Source organism: Pyrgilauda ruficollis, unplaced genomic scaffold (genome assembly GCF_017590135.1).
Source record: "Pyrgilauda ruficollis isolate IOZ18807 unplaced genomic scaffold, ASM1759013v1 scaffold12, whole genome shotgun sequence".
Taxonomy (NCBI): Eukaryota; Metazoa; Chordata; class Aves; order Passeriformes; family Passeridae; genus Pyrgilauda; species Pyrgilauda ruficollis.
The window spans coordinates 1,875,176-1,887,916 of NW_024510321.1; the positions used below are offsets into that span (position 1 = coordinate 1,875,176).

General features: G+C 43.6%; 1 protein-coding gene across 1 annotated transcript in view; it reads left to right on the forward strand.

Moving 5' to 3' along the window:
- The window catches only part of CRHR2 (corticotropin releasing hormone receptor 2), a 141,403-nt gene that overhangs the window by 112,405 nt on the left and 16,257 nt on the right, over positions 1 to 12,741 (forward strand). The window contains exons 10-12 of the mRNA XM_041490118.1: positions 6,624 to 6,709; positions 9,119 to 9,254; positions 11,063 to 11,104. Of these exons, the coding sequence (XP_041346052.1) occupies positions 6,624 to 6,709; positions 9,119 to 9,254; positions 11,063 to 11,104 (264 nt within the window). The remainder of the gene's footprint in view (positions 1 to 6,623; positions 6,710 to 9,118; positions 9,255 to 11,062; positions 11,105 to 12,741) is intronic.

The following is a 12,741-nucleotide window of genomic DNA, read 5'->3' on the forward strand; positions in this document are numbered from 1 at the left end:
TTATTTCCTTTCTTCTGCTGGGAACTGGGATGAGGTTTTCAGGAAGCCAGTGAGTGTAATTCCAGCATTTCTTTTGTGAATGAAAACTCCCAAAGCTCATAACTCTCCATGTAAAGCTGAGATTGTTTTGTCTGCCCCGTGGTGTTACCTTCCCATCAGGTGATTTCTGTGCCAGGTTATTGCCTGATCACTCAGTCCCTGGACAGCTCTTTGCAATCAGTCTTGATCTTGGCTGCTCTGAGCAGTTTAATGCCACTTAAAATCTGTCAGCCTGTTCTTCAATCCCTTTTACAGATCACTGAGACTGGTGTGAAACAGCACAGATCTGCTGCTAGCCTCTTTCCACTCAGAAATCAGAATAACCTATGTGTATATATACATATATATGTATTCCTGCCCTTCTTTCCTTGGGTTCTTATGCATAGTGCTCTTCCCTTCAAGCCTGCAACAGCCAAATTTCTCTGGGAACCTCTGGAGTTTGGAATTTGAATTCCTTTCAGAGGATTGTCCGCTGGATCTCCCTTGTTCTCTAATTGACTCTTTCACAGGACTTCACAAACCATATCACTCTTCCCTTCACACCTTGTTTCTCTTCTTCACAAAGAATTTGTCCAGATCAGCTTCAGTTTATGGGAAACATCAGTATCTCAATGCAGCAACCACTGGCTGATGCTCTGGAAGGCCTTGACAAGAAAAAAATTTCAACACCTGAGTTAGTTCAGTTTTTCAAAACCAAGGCTGTGGAAAGACAGGGTGTTTTTAAAGTTTGTCACGTCAGAGAGTGGAGGTGCTTAAGCTTTTCAACAAAATCAGCTGATTTATTGACACAAAGGAATTTTTCATAAGTGAGAGTTATCCTTCCACTGTCGCAGGCTTGCTCCAAGCCCTGTCCAACCTGGGCACTTCCAGGGATCCAGGGGCAGCCACAGCTTCCCTGGGCAACCTGTTCCATGGTGGGGAACCATCCTCACAGGGAACAATTCCTCCTAATATCCAATCTAAACCAACTCTATTTCAGTTTGAAGCCCTTCCCCCTTGCCCTGTCACTGTCTTCACTTCTTTTGATCTGCTCCATTTCAAACACCACAGTCCCATTGCTGAAGTTCTTCTGATCTTCTAAAAGAATTCAAAGTTTTCTCACTCACTGTTTTATGTAAAGTATCTCACCTGTGTATGTAGCTGTATGCATTTCATTTCTGTGGTTTCTTTTGCTGAAAAGCATTCCCTAGTCCTGTATAAGCATCTTCCTTGCTGATACAATTGCTTCTCTGAATATTTTCTTGGTTTCTACTAACTCTCTTCATACTTCTGTTTCCACTTCTGTATTGTTCTGTTCAGAGACTGAGATTTTTTTATTATTATTATTGATATCTTTTTTTCATTCCCCCTTCTCCTTCCTATCTGAATGGCTTATGTTTTTTCTCAAACGCTGATCAAATTAGTTTTCCTATTGATTTTTTAAAATTTCTTTTTCTCTAAAGATGAGCAGTTCCTCCAGTTCTGCAGCTTTGCAGTTCATGACCTGCTGACATCCCTGAGTTCTTCTTGCAGGACTTTTATCATCATTTCTACTGTTCTGCATGCAGGTTGTGCTAGCTGCACAGAGCACAAAGACAATGTGCTGTTCTGATTAGAGCCCATCCAGAATTTATCTCCAGTTTTGCCACCATTGCTATTACTGACTTTTTGCTATTCATATCTTGTAGTTGTGGAGTCAGTAAGTGCTCAGCAAGGTGTCCAGTACCACATACACTCTACAAATTTTCTGAAATTTCTACTTCTGTTTGTGTAATGTTCATTCTTCTTAATCACATAAGGATTTCTTAATCAAATAAGGATTTCAGGAATCCTTATTCCTGACTGTACATAAAAGTGTTTTCCAACCCTTTGCCCAAAGGACTTATTGTGGTGCCTGTGACCTTCGAAAAGGAAACTTTTTTGATGAAAATCTCTGTCTGAGGATCAGGTCAGGCCAGCATGGTAGGACAATTAAAACAAAGCATTAATTAACTGGCAGAGTGCTCATCTGAGGTCAGGGTGGCAGCATCCAGAGCTCCCACTCGAAGGACTGCTCTGATCCCAATTTGGGTTACTTAACCCTGAGATGATTTTACAGCACTGCATAAAAATATGAAATCTAAATAGAATAATTTTTATGGTTCCTGGGAATGAAGAGGAACAAACATTCTAGGAAGCAGAGGAGCACAGGCTTTCTGTGAAGCATGAAATAAAAATCCCAGCAGAAAATGAGCAAAATAAAAGCCAGTTGTCCATTAAATTCTCAAAAGAAAGAGCAGAGCTTAATGACCTCCCTTTTAAACTCCTGGGCTTGGGGAAAACTGCAAAGAAGCCCTCAGAGTCAGCATTGCCTCTTCTGTGCACTTTGGCTATTTCATCTTGATAAGGGAGATAAATTCCCTCTCAAGTGGAGTTTGCTTTTTATGAGAGAAAAATCTCACCACCAAAATAATTTACTGAAAAGTTTCTTTTGATTCAAAAGAGTTTCTGGGCTCGTTTGTTCAGGTTATGATAGAACAGTGCCAAAACAGATGGTTCAGATACTTTCTGGATCACTGGCTTGTAACTCCATTTTGGGGGTCTGAATTTTCATCCCAATTTAGAAATGGAAAGACTAAACTGCTGGCAAGAAATGAAAACTTTTTCTTTCCCATCTGCACTTGGAAAGGGTCTTATTCCAGCAATAATGATATTCTTAGCATAGCATAAATAAAGGAGAAGAAGAAATAAGCCATTTTATTCTATCTCCAAGACTTTGCCTTTGGATTCATTTTATCTACCAGAAAATGTCAAGGTAAAAATCCTTAGTTATGTTTTCCATTAGGAAGCAGAAAACATGGATAAACAGAAATGAATGAAAATAGAAAATGAGCCTAAAGAGAAATAAAAAGGATGCACTGCCTTTCATCATTACCTCTCTTAAATGATCTTTCCTGGGTCTCCACTGATGGAACTGATGTGTGGGTTTTGTTAGAGCTGCCCAGCCCTGAGGAATTAATCTGTTGACACAGAGCTCCCATAATAACAAAGAAGTCCTTGACAAATAATTGTGTACTTCGGTCAATACAGCACTTAGGCTCTTTTCTAGGAAAACTCACTTTGCAGTGGAGTGAGATCCTTCTCCCTCTGAAACACTGCAGTCTAGCTGAGGAACAAAGAGCAGAGGCTTCATCTGCTCTGCCTGTAAATCAGGCTCAGTCTGCTAGCCACTAGAGCTGGATGGATTCTCTCCAGCTGAGAAAACAGCTCCATTTTCATCTCCAAGCCTTCAGCTGTGTGCAGCAGCCTGCTCCCTGCTTGATTCCCAGCTCGTGTCCCCTCTCCTGAGCAAACTGCCCCCATCATCCCCATGAGCTTGGTCTCAGGCCCAGCAAGGACAAGCTGACAATTAAACCCCATCTGATTATGCACTAAAAATTGATCTTCAGAGCAATTCAGAAATAGTTAAAATAGTTAAAACAGTTTCTTCAGACCTCTCTGGGTGCTGCTAAAAGACCCTACTGAGCCAAGTGTCTTTCTGAAATGGAGTTCAGAGTGCCTTTCTGAAAAGGCATCAGAGTGGGGAGTTTTTTTTAGAGAAATCATTAAAAGTGAGCACACTGAAACATGCTTCTAGAAGGCAAAACCAAAAATAAGTATTTTGCTGTGACCACATTTTCATCTTTTCCCTTGGATTTTTTGCTTGCTGAGATCTGCATTGTAGGGGTGACCCTATCCAAGTCTTAAAGATCTCTCAGAGAAACCTTAATAGAGACAAAATGTTGGTGTCTCAAACATTTTGAAGCTTCCACAGACTGTAATGTCACAGCCCCATTCACTTCATTGAAGCTCCTGTGGGATGTCCTGAGGATCAGTGGAAGATGTGTGTGGTTCAAGTCCAAGCCCTATTATTCCAAAAACATTCATTTAAAATATGTCAAAAGAACCACTGTTTAAAATATTCCATTTCTTTGCAATGAATATAAATAGATCTTGGGATAACCAACTGCTTAATCTGACAAGAAATGATGCCAACCCGACTCAGTTCCTTATGCTCTTGTTCTTCTGATCCTCACTCTGGGGTGGAATTGATTTATAGCCAAGGCCAAGTCACTTAGCTTTTTTCTCTTAAATACTAAATCTAGAATGGGGAAGAATCAGTTATTCCTTTTCCTGGAGAAACTGGGATGAAGCCAGCAGCAGGAGCTGTGTGTGTAACAGGGCTGCACTCATGTCCTGATCTGCTGCTGCAACAGCTGGGCAGAGAAACTCAGGAGAAAATGGAAAACCAAGCCTTGAAGGAGCTTCACACAGTCTAAAGGAGATTCTAAAGGCAGAAGGAGCTGTGAATTATTTTTCTAACCTCCCTTTATGCACTGAAAAAGCCAGAGGATTCTCCTGACTTGATGGTCCCCGGCATCCAAGCAATCACCTCCTGGGCACACACACCAGATCCATTTTTCCAGCACCTTCCCTCCAGCTCAGGATCCTCTCCTTCCACCTGTCCCATTCACCAGCCTTAAAAAAAAAAAAAAAAAAAAAAAAGAACCAACCAATTATCTGGTTTGCAGGTAAAGGCAGAGTGGTAAAAGAAGGCTGCAGCAATGATAGAAGAAGCAGAGTGAAAATCACTCTGAAGTTCAGACTGAGATTCCTCAAGAGGAGAATTCAGTTTGAGTGGCCAATGCTGCTGTTACCTTCTCCTATAAAATGTCCTGGCAGGGTTTCTCAGGCACCTGGGGAGTTTTTAAAAAGTCAGCACTGAGGAATCTGCCTTCCTGGTGCTCCTGGAGAGAGGTGAGGTCTCTTACCAGCTTTGTGTCACACGTGCCAGTGCCACTCACAGGCTCCAGGGAGGCAGGGGTGCCTCAGGTGCTGCTCTGCTCTGGGCTTGGGCAGCTGAGCTGGGAGAATTAAAACCACATTTTTATGGAATGAAAGTGTTTCTGGTGAAAGAACTCCCAGAATTTTCAGCTAGCAATTCTTCTGGACTGGTGAATCACACCTCTGCAAATGAATTTCACAAAAGGCCAGAATCCCTGATTTTCTGATGCAGGCTGTGGCAATTTGAATTTCCATCTCAGATGGCAGGATGCTGTCACATTGAGGCAGGACTCATGAAACTTGAAATGCCTTCTTCAGCCCAGTTCATCACTATAATGCCATGTGATCAGTCCCACTGATACTTGGAATTTGCTCTTACCTTGCAGTCTGTAATTCAGTCTGGCACTTTTCATTACAGTTGCAAAACTGGCAAATTTTGGATTGGTGCCTTTTCTGCATCCTTGGTAGAAATGACCCAAGCATGGCCCTGAGCTGATAGAGAACCTCAAGATTCAGCAGCAGAATTGTAGAGAGGGAAGTTTTCTTTCTGTGGGTGAAGGTCACCTCCATTCACCTCCAGCTGAGCAGAGACTGCCTGAACATCCTTCTTTGTGTTAATGATCAGTCACCAGTGTGAGGAGTTTAAGATTCAACTCAAACCACAGATATGGAGCTGCTTTTGTCTCTGATAAATAAAGCATGAACCAGTATCAAGCTCTTAATATGACAAAAATCTGAGAAGAACAAACACACAGGCTGCAGTGCTTTGTTTACTTCTTGTACTCCCCAGGGCCCTGCTCTGCTGAGGAAATAATTTCCAAAAACGCCGTGTTAACTCCTAGTAACAGCATTTTTGTGTCTCACATAGGGTGTTTACACAATTCCCACTGCTGCCAGTCTCCCAGAGTCTGCTCAGGTGTTTTATTGCTCCATTTGTTCTGAGCCTTGGAACAGGAGCCACAGGGAAGGCTCTGATGGATGCCAAGATCTATAAACATTGAAATATACCCCATAGCACGGGGGGAAAGGAGCATATTTTGAGAACACCTTTCAGTTGGCAGCTCTGCTGGGGTGTTTGTAAATTTTCAGATGTCAATCACAGAATAGTTCCATCCAGGGACTGAAAAATGCCAGGAGCCCCTGGGGTTGTGTGTGAGGTAAATATTTTCTCCCAAGCTGTGCTGGGACCTCAGCAGTTGTGTAGTTCTGACAACTTTGGGACAGACCCATGTCTTGGAAGCTGCCCTGCTTTATGCTCTGAAAGCAACTCCAAACCTGCTCCTAAGAGCCAAATCCTTCCACTGATCACAGCCTAAAAATCAATCTCTCTTCAGTTTGTTGGGGTTTTTAATCTGTGCTATGCAAGAAAGTTGCCAGCAGATGCTACAACAGTAATTAGAGCAAATATCAACTCTCAGTGGGGAGGCTGCTGCACAAATAATAATTACCCAGCTCAGCAAATTGAACAGGGGAGTGGCAAATCCATCAATCCCACCTTCAGTTCCTTATTGTACCCAAAAAAGGTGAAAAGGGAGTAAAAATAAGCTCCTTGTCAGGGCAATAATGATGTACTCCATTTTCACTGCTGTTTTGGAAACAGTAAGAGCTGTTGGATGTTTGCTGTATAATCTGGTGTTTCTAGTAAACTTCTGAGTCTGTTGCAATCAGTGGTAAAGCCGAAAGGCTATTTTCAGTCAGATTGAAACTGTAAAATGTGCTTTTTAAGGTGTGTCACATTCTGTAAGCCATTATTTTACTGACTGGTTGCATTTTTTTTTTCTTCTCTCTCCCTTCTTTTCCAGATAAATTTTGTATTTCTATTTAATATAGTTAGAATTTTAATGACAAAGCTGAGAGCTTCAACCACTTCAGAAACAATCCAGTACAGGTAAGTCAGCTTGTGATTTCTGGTGCTAACAAAGCCCTGCCTTGATTGTCCTGCCCTTGTCCCATCTTTGTCTTTGCAGGTGCCACTGTTGGTGCAGCTCATAAATCAGGCACATAGTATTTATTTATCTGTGGAGGCTCTCCAGAAAAGCCTACCTGCATTTTTTCTGTCCACAACATTTCACTTCAGGCCTACACATGCCCCAGCACACACAGAATCCCCTCCTTTCCTTGAAATCTGAAGGATTTGGTCTCATGTGAGGACAGATTTCTCCATTTCTTTATTTACACAGGTGTTTGTAGAGTAAGTGCTGCATCCAGCTCTGGGCTCCCCAGCACAGGAAGGACCTGGAGCTGCTGGAGCCAGTCCAGAGGAGGCACCAGGATGGTCCCAGGGATGGAGCAGCCCTGCTCTGGGGAGGGGATGGGAGAATTGGGATTGCTCAGCCTGGAAAAGGCTTTGGGGTGGCCAAATTTTGGCCTGAAGGGAACCTGCAAGAGGGTGGAGAGAGACCATTGACAAGGGTCTGCAGTGACAGGACAAGGGGGAATGGCTTCAAACTGACAGAGAGCAGGTTTGGATGGATATTAGGAAAAATCTCTATCCTGTGAGGGTGGGCAGGCCCTGGCACAGGTGCCCAGAGAAGCTGTGGCTGCCCCTGGATCCCTGGAAGTGTCCAAGGCCAGGTTGGATGGGACTTGGAGCAGCCTGGGATGGTGGAAGGTGTCCCTTCCATGGCAGGGGCTGGAACTGGATGATCTTTAACCTTCCAACCCAAACCATCCTGGGATTCTGTGATTAATGTGTGCATACAGGTGTTTAGTGCTCCATTTAAAATGTGGGGAGGGGAATGAGGGGTGATTGTGTCCCTTCCTTCCTGCTGGTGCCAGAATTAGTGTAACCACTCAGTGGCTTGCATCACAGAGCTGATCCTCAACTAATCAGTGCCTTTATGTGGCTTTGGCTTCTCAGGTAAATCAGTTCCCACAAACACTGGCATGGCAGGAAGGAAAAGTCAGGAGGGAAGGTGGCCTGGCCCCTTCAGACACCAGTGTGGGCTTAGATCAGCCTTTACAGCCTAAAAGCAAATTCTCACACACCAGGAGATGCTGAGTGCCCTCTTCTCATCATTTGCAGCATCTTGGAGATATTTGAAGGACTTAGGGACTAACAGGTCCTTGCAGTAGGAAATGGCCCAGGTTTTGTGGAGAGGGATCAGTCACTCCAACTCATTTCTGGATAAAATCTCAGCATATCAAGCTGAGTTGCACCTTGATGTCCTCAAATCAGGTTGCACTTTGGAAGCAGTTTTGCTGCAGTAATGGGCTTTGTTGTTTTGCCTGATTCCTTCCTTTTGCTCCTCTCAGGGTTTTGTTAGTGAAGTTCATGCAGGGGTCTGAAGTTCAGACCCTTCTCTGCACATTTCCTGAGAAATGAAGGGAAAAACACCCCTTTTTCTTGCTCAAACCTCATGCCATAACACTAAAACTGTCCCGGAAAAGCCCTGATTCAAACCTCAGGACATTTTTATCCCTTCTGCAGCTTGCAGGGAGGCATTAGAGACATCAGAGTGAATCAATCTGCACCAACTGCCATTGTTCTTGAACAGATGACAATGATCTTATCCTTGCAGGCTCTCTGAGGGAATTGTCTTTTCCACAGCCTGAATGGAAACCTTTAGAATTCCAGCAAAGCCTGGGGCAGGCCTTGATGCTCTAAAGCAGAGCAGTGCAACCCTTTGCTAAGCAGATATTAAATTGTGTGGCAGTGGTTCCTTAAGGCTGTTACTACATCCTGACACTGGTTTTGTGCTCCCCTGCCTGTCTTTATCTACCTGTTCTGGCATTATTCAGAGATTTATACAGACTTAGCCAAATTTCAGCCTTTGTGTTCATACAATGACATGCTGCTCTCAGGTGACATTGTTACAGCACCAGTAATAAGGATTAGCCCCTAATAATTCTGTTAATCACTGATGATTATTGATGATCACTCTTTCACCACCTGCTTTGTGATTTGTGGTTCCCAAGACAGCCCTGAGCAGTCGAGCTGGGTGTTGCAGGACGTGTTCACGCTGCAGACAACATCAAATGATGGGCACAGAGCAGGTCTCAGCTGAGCTGGGCACTGATCACATCTCCCTGAGGTGGCAGAAATCACTCAGCAAACCTGCAGAGAATCCCAAGGGTTAAGCCTCACTGGTAGGGGAGAAAAGGAGGAAGAAAAAGAGGGATATAAATAAGGTTCCCACTCACCCTGTGGAGTTCAGAATGTGGGGGGAAGCAGCAGATCCAAAGGCTGTCCTGGGACACTTCCCCAGGTGGACAGGGCTGCTCAGGCAGGGAGGGTTTCACTCCTTCCATGCTCCTCCTTGCCTGTGTTCACTTGTTTTCTGTTCCCTGCCCACAGGAAGGCAGTCAAGGCCACCCTGGTTCTCCTGCCCCTGCTTGGCATCACCTACATGCTTTTCTTTGTCAACCCTGGCGAGGATGACATTTCCCAGATTGTTTTCATCTATTTCAATTCCTTCCTTCAGTCTTTTCAGGTAAGAGAGCAGGCTTGCAGCTCTATCAGCTCAAAGCTTATCCTCTGTACAGCTCCACCCTTTTCAGCCATGGGACTTCAGGCAGTGAAGTCTGTGATAGAAATTATAGTTGCAAATAGCTCAGCTTAGTTCACACGTGAATAACACATGTACAAATGTGTCATGTGGAGAGGGAAATCCTCTCAGGTGTGGACTGGAGGGATTCATCTCCCTCAACTCAGCACTGACTTCAGCTCCTCACATAAAATAGAGAGAAGATGTTTCATTCCACCTGCCTGAGAGGGGATGAGGGGTCCCTCTCCTGAGGTGCCTCTCTCTTCCCAGGGCACACACTGGGCTCACACTTGGACTCAGTGTTGCTAAACCAAAGGGAAACAGCTCCTGTCTGTTGGACTTGCTGCTCTGTTTGGGTTGTAAGAGTCTCCAGACATGTTTATGTTTATTTAATCCATCAGTCTCACCTCTAGTTCCTCATTGCACCCAGAAAAGAATAAAAGGGAGTAAAAATAAGCTCCTTGTTAGGGCAATAATGATGTGCTGTTCTGTGCAGGCAGCAGCCCAACTTTTAATTAATATTAGAGTTAGGCAACTCTGGTGATTTTTTTTTAAGGGATGTTAGGATTTTATTTTAACTATTTTCTCTGATTCATAAAAAAAAAGACATGGTGAGTATAAGTTTAGAACCAGTTGGTTAAAAAGAAAGGAAGATAACAAAACATTAACCAGCTGCTTTCAGAGAAATTCCTGATATTTTCTAATATTCAAAGGTCATTCGTGTTTCAAGGGATGAATCACTGAACAAACTTCTGGTAGTAATTTAACAGGGAGGAAAGGGACAGTGTTTCAGACACACTTGAGCTGTGTTGCCCAGCCTGCTCTGGTGCACTCCCTGAGCCATCAGCCCCATCTTCTCCCTCCTCTGGATTAACTGGAGCTCTGGCAGGGTGGAAAAGGCAGTGGAATGTGAGCAATTGCCCCAACTCTGTGAATCTGACACAAGCCCAAAAGCAACTGAAGGCCCTGAAGGCTCTTTAGCCACTCCTTTCTGCCAGGTGTGTCCTACAGCTTTACCTCCTGAACTAGGGTGGGAATTGGTTTGACATTGATGTTTTTTATCTCCTGTGTGCAGGAACAAGTGCTGTGATACCCAGGATATCAATACAAACATGCAGCTGGCAAATCTAGGCTTGTGGTACTGTTCTTACTGATTGCATCCCACCAGAAATCACAGCCTAATATCCAAAATAAAAAAATGTCCCTTTTAACCTGTCAAGGAAGCAGGTTTAGCCTTTACCTGTGAAGTAATTCCATGCTTTTCATTCCCTAAAATTGATTGTATTTTTTACCTGCTGTTGCTCAGCGTCTCAGAAAAAATGCTGCGTTGCTCTTTAGTTCTATGAAGATGTGTGTAAGAAAGAAAGCACAGGGAGTCTCTGGTGACTGGTTAATGTCTCTGGTGGTTAATGGTGATAATAATTACAGCCCTAAAACCCAGATGGGCAGAATTCCACTCTCAGGAATTCCAACCTTTGCAGTCACTGCTGTCAGCAGATTGCACAGAGCCTTTGAGCTCAGGTGAATTTTAGCAATCTGATGATGCACTTGCCCTCGTGGGACCATCTGAAGCCATTTAACACCCCCTGTGAGTGCCTGGGCTGTCCCCCCAGAGCTGTCAGCCATGGGGCAGCTCCTCTGAGGGGGATTGGATGCTGCAGAGATGTTTTAGCCCAGCTGCAGGGACAATCCCCTCTGTCAGTGACAGTGTTGAAATGTTTCCCTAATAATTGCCTGCTTTCTCTTCTCTCCAGGGTTTCTTTGTGTCAGTATTCTACTGCTTCTTGAATGGTGAGGTAAGTAATTCACCCTTGGGAGGTGGAATTTTGTTTGGGTGCCTGATTACAGAGACCTGAGATGTTTTTACAGGGGGTCACAGTCCCATCAGTCCCTTGTAGAAGGCTCTTAATGTGCACCTGAATTTCCCAGCCCTTGTCCTCAAAACTTTATCAACTTCAGACTGCTACCTGTGAGATCAGGGCAGAGGGAAAGAAGTTTTGTCAGATTATAAATTTTCTGTTCTTCATCTTAAGACTTCTTTGAAGTTACTCATTAATTAAAAATATGATTTCTGGGCATAGCTAATTACTTCTAAGCTGGACTCTTATTAAGGATATGCTGCAGGTGACCCATTTTTACAGTGCCATGCTGAGCTTAGTGAGTTTGTCCATGTGGGTCACTATCTGTGAGTGATCAGTGCCTGTTGCATTCAGAAAAGAGGGTTGAAAACAGATGAAATCAGAATTAATATGAGGTACTGCTATTCAAGCAAGAAATGCTTCACTGATATCCCTCAGTGATAAGGAATAGGAAGTTTGACTTCCACCCCAAAGTCTGAGAGATTTAAATCTTTCCCCTGCTTACATTGTCAGGGTCTCATTTACTTGCATTAAAATGTGTCATCTTTGTCCAGCTAAAATGTTAGACTCTGCAGAAATCAATTCCATATTTCATTATTCCTGCTGTATTGGTATAAACTTTGTTTGGGCTGCTTCTTAATTTTATTGTGGGCTATGAGAAAGAATGGGCATGGCATTAAAACAGCAGTATGTTATTTTAAATATTTTAATTTTACAAATTTATTTTATTTTTAATGTATTTCTTTTGCTTTCTTTTACACTGGTATCTTCCCCTCTTCCTCATTAATTCTGAGGTGATGCTAACAAGAAGCAGCTCAGTTTTCTGAGTTAAGCACATGCCACTTTTATATCCTGGCATCAGATTTCTCTGTTCTCTTTCCAACTTTCCTTCCATAAATTGTCACCATTCCATTTGCCTCTTAAAAAACAGGGAGTTTAAATTTTCCTCCAAAATACAAGTGCCTGTAGAGCTGCATTTACCTCTCTGCATTTAGGCTGTGTCAGGGGAGGTTTGGGTTGGGTATCATACTTGTCATATTCATCAGGTCTGCACTGTTCAAGTAGAAGGAGAATTTCCTGTAGACAGCAGGACTTTTTAAAGTCTTTTTTCCTTTTTCCACTGGTATCCCAGTGACCCTCAGGGGCTGGAACCCAGGCCATGTGATCTCACAGCCAGTCAGGATTTTCTGTCACCCCACTTCCATTTTGTGGCACTCAGACTTGGAGCTGTTGGCTGTTCACAGCAAGTTTTCACTCTTCTGGCTGTTCTGGCATTCTTTCAGCTCTTTTTACTGGGAGAAATATCCAAACTTCCCCCTCCCTACACCAATCTGAAGCTGTCTGTCCAAAGCCATGAGCCAACATCCCATCTCCTGCAGCTTTGATGAGTTCAGACATAATCGAGCCTGTCTAAGGAGGGTGATTCACCTCATGCACTTCTAGGCCTTGAGAACAATCTACTGGGAAATCTGGACTGATTCCAGAACTGGTTTTCCACTGTATCACACTGGGAACAGGGATTTCTGAGGGAGTCAGTCCAAGGTTGGGACACCCAGCTTGGGATGTTGATTCAT